This window comes from Solenopsis invicta, chromosome 2, assembly GCF_016802725.1.
Source record: "Solenopsis invicta isolate M01_SB chromosome 2, UNIL_Sinv_3.0, whole genome shotgun sequence".
Lineage (NCBI taxonomy): Eukaryota > Metazoa > Arthropoda > Insecta > Hymenoptera > Formicidae > Solenopsis > Solenopsis invicta.
The window spans coordinates 823,366-832,239 of NC_052665.1; the positions used below are offsets into that span (position 1 = coordinate 823,366).

Genomic DNA, 8,874 nt, shown 5'->3' on the forward strand with positions numbered 1-8,874 from the left:
GCTATCATATAAATTGCTTGTCACCTGTTGCGCTACCATATTTACATATCACACGTACAAAAACACGCATATAATACCAGCATCGTCGATAACTCTTAAAAAAAAATAATAATCGCCTAATTACACAGTAATCTTTTTTTCGTGTATTTAACTTGAGGCTGTATACTGTGATTCTTAAGAACGATCCGAGAGATCTGTCTCACAATTTCCATAAGTAACCGCAACAGTAATTCGCCGCGATAATCATTAAATTGACGCTTCTAATTGCAAGCGATTTCTCGAATTGCGTAAAGCATTGTTTTACAGTAATGTATCATTTAGTTACGTAGAAAGTATTTCCGTGAAACACTTGCATGATAATTAACTCTGTAATTGTGCTACGCATCTCGTGGGATTAATTTATTACGCGCGCGGAAAGATACTTTCGTTATTTCCTAACATGTTCGTAACATGTGAGCATTATGTAAATTTAAACCATATTTTTGACAAGATTGCGTTTCTATAACTTTGAAAAATATAATGAAATCTTCATGACGTTCTTTGTAAAAAAGAAAGCTCTTTTTTTTCAAATAACAATTTTTCCTTTTAGCAAAAGAGAGTAGGAGAGTTTTTCAAATAAAATTCAAGAAATACACAAAGCCTCCCGAAAAAAAGAATTATGAATGATAAAAGTAAATAAAAAGTCCACGTAAATAAATGAAAAGATCTTGATCTACATATGTATATAAGCACTCATCGTCACTATTCATTTTTTAATTAGACGAAACGTTTATCATTACAAAGCGTATATAAAGATATGATATTATCTGATACATAAAATAAAAATAAAAAGTGAATATGTAAAGAAAAGCGTATGCACACGCGTACCATATGTGCGTGTGGCGCGTGTGCAATAGCTGATCCGGATGAGAATCGCTCGCCTGCTCACCTGCTCGCGTGCATCAAGCAACACGTTGCGTGTCACATGGCGCATGGCGCGGCGTGTCGCACGCGTACGAAAGCACGACGCGCAAAGCGGGAGAAGCGACCATAAAGAAGCGTAAGCGCTGCCGAAGGTGTACACTCTTCGTTACTTTCTAAATTCCCCCTCGCAGGCGGTATATATCCCCCGATGACTTTGCGTTTTGCAATCGTACGCACTGCGACGGGAATCACATCCGAACGGATTTTTCGCGCGCCGCGTAAGCCTGGATGTTATATCACAAACCGCACGGGATCACCGCGGGAGATGGCGGTCAGTGTCGTGCGATATCTCGCTCTCCTTGCGTTCTGCGCCTTGCTACAGTACCGTAAGTACTGAGATTCGACATTCGGCTGTCGATTTCTTCCTTCGATGCTTTCCTCCGTACAAATATTCGCGAGTGCGTGTCGTCGTTTGCCATGCTGCCGCAGACTTCGATTTACGATCGATATGTCCACGTCTATCGCCGTTCGAACTGTAACGAACCACGAACGGCAGCTAAAACATTTTTAAATAAGACTTCTCTTTCTTCGTTATCGCTTTCGTTATCCCCCTCGTGCCTGTATATTTCTACAAAATCAACGCACGTGGTAAGTCAGAAAAACAAAAGCACCTTAACTTTACTAGGATATCATCAATTGTATTTTGAGAAAAAGATTAAATACTTTTTATCCTTACCTCAAAAAAAGAAAGAAATCTTCTTTTAAATAATAACTTAAAGAATCTTGTCGCTTTAAACGCGGATTTATTTGTACCTGTCTCACTCTAATTTCTTCTTCACGAACTTTGCAGTTTCCATTATTATTTATTACTTCTTTATTTATTCATTGTATTCATATTATTAATTTTCATTTTTCAAACCTTTATACATGTATACACGTCTAGAAGGTATAACATTAACTTGACACACACATACACTTTCTCTCGGAAAAGACATCTTTGCTTACGAGTTAAGAAAAACAAATGTGTAACATCGTACAGTTCCGCTTTTATAATCCAACTTTCTTCGAGAACAAAATTACAATATACCCGTTTAGGGTAATCTTAACTTTCGTTAAACTATTTTACTGACAGTCTACCAAGTCTATACATTCCAAAGTGAAAAAGTTTTCCGTTTTGAATTATCTCGCCGCAAGGTGTGTTATCACGTACGTCAATCACATTTTGTTCCATAATAATTGCACACGATACGAATCCGAGGTGTATAATTTTAATCTGATAAATAGTTATGTTGACGGGGCACTGACATTGCCGTTAACTCGAGTTAGCAAAAACAAAGGTTGCTAACCAAGGCTAAAGAGAGACGCGAGCGATGCGTCCTTGCATCTGCAACATTATAATTTATTTATAGTTACCGACGATAAACTAACAAGAAACGTCGACCTTCACCCAATTTCGCATAACGGTCCAATAACTTGTAGTGCACGAGATACGTAATTGTTACACGGCTGATCGGCGCGATTCGAAAGAGCTGTTGGTCCATTCAGATTAGAGCACAAGTAAAACGGACGAATCGTTACATTTTCAGAGTATGCAACGGCTCAAAACAAAACTTTCAGAGACCTTTTTAACAGCGCATCTTGCGCCAGGCCGCCTTACACTTGTCCGCATCCGCAGATAGAGTTCTATCTGTATACTAGGTACGTCTTCCATCATCAATTTCTTTAACTAATCTAGTTACAATTCTCGTCATTTTATTTTAATAAAATAACGTGAACGTTTAATCTCACGAACTTTGCATTAACTAACGTCGCTTGCATTTCGAAAAACGAATTGTTAAAAGGAAGTAATCAACATTGTAACTTTCAATTTCAAGATCACGATCATTTTATCTTGTATTGAAAGTGACCTCCTTTCGAGACTTACCTTTCTCCGGCATCTATAGTATCGTCAAATGCTCTCACTATCGTCTATATTTACGTAGCGGACGTGAGACGTGACATCGATGATAAGTCACTCTGCAAGTATCTCCTGTTTATCGTAATTTTCAGAGAAACGCAAAAAAATCCCGTACTGTTAGATGTCCATGATTCCAAGTCTCTTTGGAATTCCAAGTTTAATAAAACACATCCGACAAAGATAATCATTCACGGCTTTGGCGGTGGACGAAACTTGGCACCTAGTACAGATTTACGAGATGGTAAGATTAACGGTCTCCTTTATTGATATTTTTCTATGCTACATCTCAAATTTGTGAATATGTGTATGTGTAACAAACATTTTATTTATTAATAGCAATCGAGAAGACAATATTAGCAAACAAGTTTGCTGAAATAGTTTGCTTTCAAAAAATAAATTAAAGATCTGAATTTTACTTTTATACAAATCTTCATACAGATAAATTTTGATTTAAAATCGTAAACAAATAAATTTACATAAATATACAAGTTAAGTAGCAGAGATGGAGAAACTTTTACAAAGATATGAAATTAGAAAGATAGAGCGCACACACAGAAAATTGCCATAGCACCATGTTCAATTTCAGCGTATTTCGCGCGAGGAGATTACAATATTATAATCGTGGATTACGGTTCGTTGGTACGCGAGCCTTGTCTCTCGCAGATCTCGTGGGGCCCAGACTTTTGCTCCAAATGCATCGCTCAACTGATCAACTATTTGAAAGAACACCCACGAGGCACGAGGGTAGAGAACATACACGTGCTCGGATACAGCGTGGGTGCGCATATCGGTGGACTCATCGCAAATTACTTGCCCAATGACAAACTCGGAAGAATTACGGGTAATTGCTCGTATGCGCCGTCTCTTAATTAACCGTCCAGTCGTAACGCGATTAAAGACTTTCTCATTACAGTGCACAGAAAACAAATTACTATCGAATCAACAATTCATTGTTTCATATAAAATCTTTTTAAAAAAATTTATAATCTTAAACAAACACAATTTGCTTACATGAAGTAAAAAATTGTCTTTGTTATATATGAAACAATAAATTATTGATTTAATACTAATTTTTTCTCTCTGTGTGTATGCGTGTGCGTGTGCGTGTGCGGCGCGTGTGAGTGTGCGTGTGCGTGTGCGTGTGCGCGTGTGTGCGTGTGTGTGTGCGTGTGTGTGTGTGTGTGTGTGTGTGTGTGTGTGTGTGTGTGTGTGTGTGTGTGCGCGCGCGCGCGCGCATGTGCGTACGTGCGTGCGTGCGTGCGTGCGTGCGTGCGTGCGTGCGTGTGTGTGTGCGTGTGTGTGTGTGTGTGTGTGTGTGTGTGTGTGTGTGTGTGTGTGTGTGTGTGTGTGCGCGCGCGCGCGCGCGCGCGCGTTAAAGTCAACGTCTAATCATCATATTATAATAATTTTTCTTATTATTGTTTAGTCAAAGAATATTTCATTTTTATTTCGGCACTCTTCAAAACAATAAAAAAAGTAAGATTAAGACGAACTCTAAAAGAAAAACGCATACTTCTTCAAATTATTTATCACTTATAAGTGTAAGAATTACTTTTTATGGTTAATAAATTCATCATAGATCTGGACATTAATCCGAATAATTTGCATTCGACGAATTCACAGGCCTCGATCCGACGATATTTTTCTACATGAACGGCAACCGCTCGATGGATTTAGACGAGACGGATGCCCATTTTGTAGACGTTATTCATACAGGCGCCGGCATTTTGGGGCAATGGGGGCCAAACGGCCACGCGGATTTCTACGTAAACGGTGGCTCGAGTCAGCCCGGGTGCGCCACTTCTTCTATACTCCGTAAGTATAACGAGTGAAAATCGATCGTGCAATGGCAGAATGCAATATGAAGAAAATTGCAGCTAAAAATATTTTGCTTTCAATCTTTTGCTCGATCTTAATTAGAAAAGAATACGCGATTCGTGCGCGTAAAAGCGTTTAATAGACCATCCTTTTTTTTCTCTTCTGGCGGCAAACAGAAACTCTTTCGTGCGATCACACAAAGGTGACACCCTACTACATAGAATCAATTACGACGAAGAAGGGATTTTGGGCCGCTCCTTGCGCAAATCTATTCTCTTACCTGATCGGATGGTGCAACCCCAAGAGGGACGAGTACATTCTGATGGGAGAAGATACGCCTCATACGTAAGTGAATTCTCTATATTGTAAATATTATTGCATGTTATACATACCTCGAGAAATCCATACATTTAATTTGGAAAAAAAAGACATATTTTGATATACATAAAGAAATATAATTACATGTACATGCGAAAAATTGATACAGAGCACGCGGCATCTTTTATCTGTCAACAAACGCGCACAAACCGTACGCCCGAGGACTGCCCGCAAAAAGCCAGCGTCGGACAAATCGGAAGCAATCGTCCTCCCGCCAGTATTGAGCCTATTGAAACAGCTGATCAACATAATTATAGAATAGTATGTATGTACATGAATCAATCGTTTTAATCGTTTAAGGCAAGCTATACAGCGTTACGACGCTGAAAGACTTTACTTGTTTTTATATCGTTACCGTTTACGACTTTGTATATTTTATTGTATACCGTTAGATCTCGTTTATTTTCATTCTCTTTCTACTTCTGCTTCTTTTTCGATAAAATGTTAATTGCTAAGTTGCGCGACGATCGTTGCGAAGAGCAGACATTACACGCCTCGTTATATCGTTCATTGACATCCGATAGAGACGGCCGATTAACGATCGTACAGCTAAAGTCTCGCGTGCTCAATACGTAACACTTTCACTCGCTCTTACCGCAACTTTTTATATATATTATTTATTTAAAGCCACATGTTTACAAAACAAGACAGAACGTTCTCTCGATGTGTACTCAAATAGATCATCTTATCACTTCTAATCACTTGATCATTCTGATTCAATCCAATGCAATCGTGTCATTGAACATCGTAAAACGAGGTTGAATTGCATCAAATAAGATAGCTTTGCGCAACAAATTTATTTCGAAAGAGACACGAATTTTTTCCAGGATCTTATTACATAATGTTATTTCATAATAGCAAAGTAATATTTTTCGCAAAATATACACGATTAATTTACTTAAATGTCACACAGTTTCAAAATTCTTTTTCTATTCCTTCGGTATAAAGTTACTCTGGTAGTGCAAACTAATCGTTTTACGATAATTGTATAATATATCATTATTAGTATGTAATTAATGTTCTAATGTAATCTAATGTGTAATTAACTTGAATCTGTTGTTCACGTGCAGGAAATAAATTTTTCTCTTGTGAAAAGATCTTTACAATACATACATTGCTAATCATTTACATATGTGTTTTATTTAGTCCATGACCTCTATTCGCTGGCCAAATGTCAACAAATTTCAACAAATTTCTTTATATATGGGTTTGCAATAAGAAGGCCATTTATGTTAACAACAATATTTATTACATAATTATTATGATATAGTAATAACTTCTATGGATTTACAATATACTGCCGCACTAAACCTTAATATAATAGTATGTATAATATGCAATGGAATGATTACAAGAGTTACATCTTCGTTTCAAGTCGAAGGCTTCTTCGCAGCCTCGAGTTTTCTTATCTCTTTACCTGAAGATGGAACCTTCGCGGGTTATTATGTATATTCTACTAGAGATATGATCTCTCTACGAACACGATGCTCGCGCGACGTCAATCTCCACACGCAAATACACGTCAGACGTTCATAGGCAAAGATGCATCCGTTTATGCATTTTTTAAACATCATCGACCCCGATCTCGAGATTCGACGAGCGGCGTCCGTCGAGCATCGTCTCGAAGATTTCACGTTCAGCGATTTCACATGAGCTACACGAACAAAGTACGTATCATACGGTGAAAAACGCGATAATATAAATCGTAAAAGTGGGCAATACTAATCTCCCTCGAAATTTTATGTCAATGAAAAAGTCTTTTTTCGCTGATGACAACAACAATCAATTGTGAATGTAATGAATAATGCAATCAGTTGCTTAATAATAAACTTTAAAAGAAAATGATCGATCCCGTCTCCAGTACGTCGAGGAATAATCGGCAAATGTTTATATAAGATAAAAAAAAAAGAATTTTATAAACAAATTCAAAATTTACTATTAATTGATTATTAATAAAGATTTATTAAACGCATCCAATTAATCTTTTTGTTAAAATATTTTTAAGTATTATAAACTGACACATTGGCCTAACGCACTAAAAATATATTGCTGCCGTCGTCCTTGAAATTTTAACTAACAGGAGGAGAAAGTAGTTTTATATAGTAGGTAAGGTTCATGATAATGTCATAAGACAAATCATCGCCGAAGCATCGTTCGATTGTTTTTACGTGTGAAACAAAATTTATAGAGATAAAAAACACATATTAGTTTTCGGTAAACTCGCCAATCGCATCTCGAGGACGTTATATTCAGACTAAACTACAGTTTTACAAATGCTCTTTTCGCGTGTGTTCCGCTTTTATTTACATCCTTTTATTTTCGTGCGTGCTATGTTCTGTTGCCCGACAATCGGCATATATGTGCATGAACGGATTTAACGCTAATGTATATCGATTATTTAAACGGAGATCCGTCTTTCCCCCCCCCCTCCCCTCTCTCCTTTTCGTTGGTGATGCCCTCGAAACATTTGCAGGATCGCAGTTATTTCCGCAAAACGGAAATCACACGAGCAAACACACACACACACACACACACACACACACCCACACACGCACACACGCACACGCACGCACGCACGCACGCACACACACGCACGCATGCACGCACGCACGCACGCGCGCGCGCGCACACACACACATTCTCACGTTTCATGATGATCTTTCCGTTGAAATCAAGCTCAAACGACCAGTAATAGAGGTATCTGTACCTCTGAATTATTGATTTTAAAAGACTGATAATATATATTTTGTTTTCTTTAAGGGATGCTTGCAGGATTTTTATCGATTATATATTAGTTGCGATATATTTTTTCTGCTATTCTGGTCGTGCATATTCTTTTTTTTTTCTTCTACGAACCTGCTGGAATGGATCGATCGTGATTACCTGACGAATCGCGTGTTTCGTTCAACATGATCCTGAGATCAGCACGTACGATCTATGACTATCACACTACACGGTGCATGTTGTTTACCTCCTATTACTTCATCGCGCATTATACTTTTTACCACCTCTAGTTAAATAAGTTATTCGTAAATGGTAAATGGTAATAATCGATATCAATGACGATGTCAATGAGTGACATTGTTCATACAGGACGTACGTGATTCTCCTTACGCCAGATCCATTCTTTTAGGCTGTACTTTTAAATGCCGTTTCTCTCTCTCTCTCTCTCTCTCTCTCTATCCTCTCTCTTTCTCTTTCTCTCAGTAACATGTATCTGTTTTTTTGTATGTATACATGGTAAAGCACAGCCAAAAAGAAAACAGATCTTTCTAGATAAATGTTCAACTCATGACCAATGGCGTCAACCGGATCGCAATTTCGATGACGCCGTCAATGGCGGAAATCGTTTCGTAAGCGATGAAATTACTTTGAAAGTGACCAAAGGGCATTAAACTGTTGCATAACTACCCGATAATAAATACTTTCGATGTAAAATAGAAAAGAATCAACGTTCCAATTAAATACTTTCATCCAATTTAATTCCAATTTGACATTAAATTGGATGAAAGTATTTAATTGATTAGAGAGAGAAACAAAATTCAATATTTAGTTTTTAATTCGAGAATAATTTTAACAATTTTAAATTTCTCTTTCTTTATCTTAATCTTAATTCTATTCTAATAACAAATAATTTTACAGTAATCAGCAAAGTAAATCAATATCGTGGCTATCTCTTGGTTGACGTCATTGTCACGGTTTTTTTAACAATATATTGATCCATGAATTCTCTCGTTGAAATGTTTTAAGTACAATGCTGCTGCGTAATAACATGTCTCTCGCGCATGCTATATCGAAACATTATCGTTTACGATAAT

At 37.4% G+C, this 8,874-nt stretch overlaps 1 protein-coding gene across 1 annotated transcript; it reads left to right on the forward strand.

The window, feature by feature from the left end:
* Positions 1 to 807: 807 nt before the first annotated feature.
* Positions 808 to 6,184, forward strand: LOC105198727 (phospholipase A1 member A). Its single transcript, XM_039446308.1, is given in 9 exon segments — positions 808 to 1,131; positions 1,133 to 1,208; positions 1,211 to 1,289; positions 2,490 to 2,601; positions 2,953 to 3,101; positions 3,447 to 3,701; positions 4,484 to 4,675; positions 4,855 to 5,023; positions 5,166 to 6,184. Coding segments are annotated over 9 exon segments (1,167 nt in total). The 5' UTR covers positions 808 to 1,111; the 3' UTR covers positions 5,281 to 6,184.
* Positions 6,185 to 8,874: the final 2,690 nt, after the last annotated feature.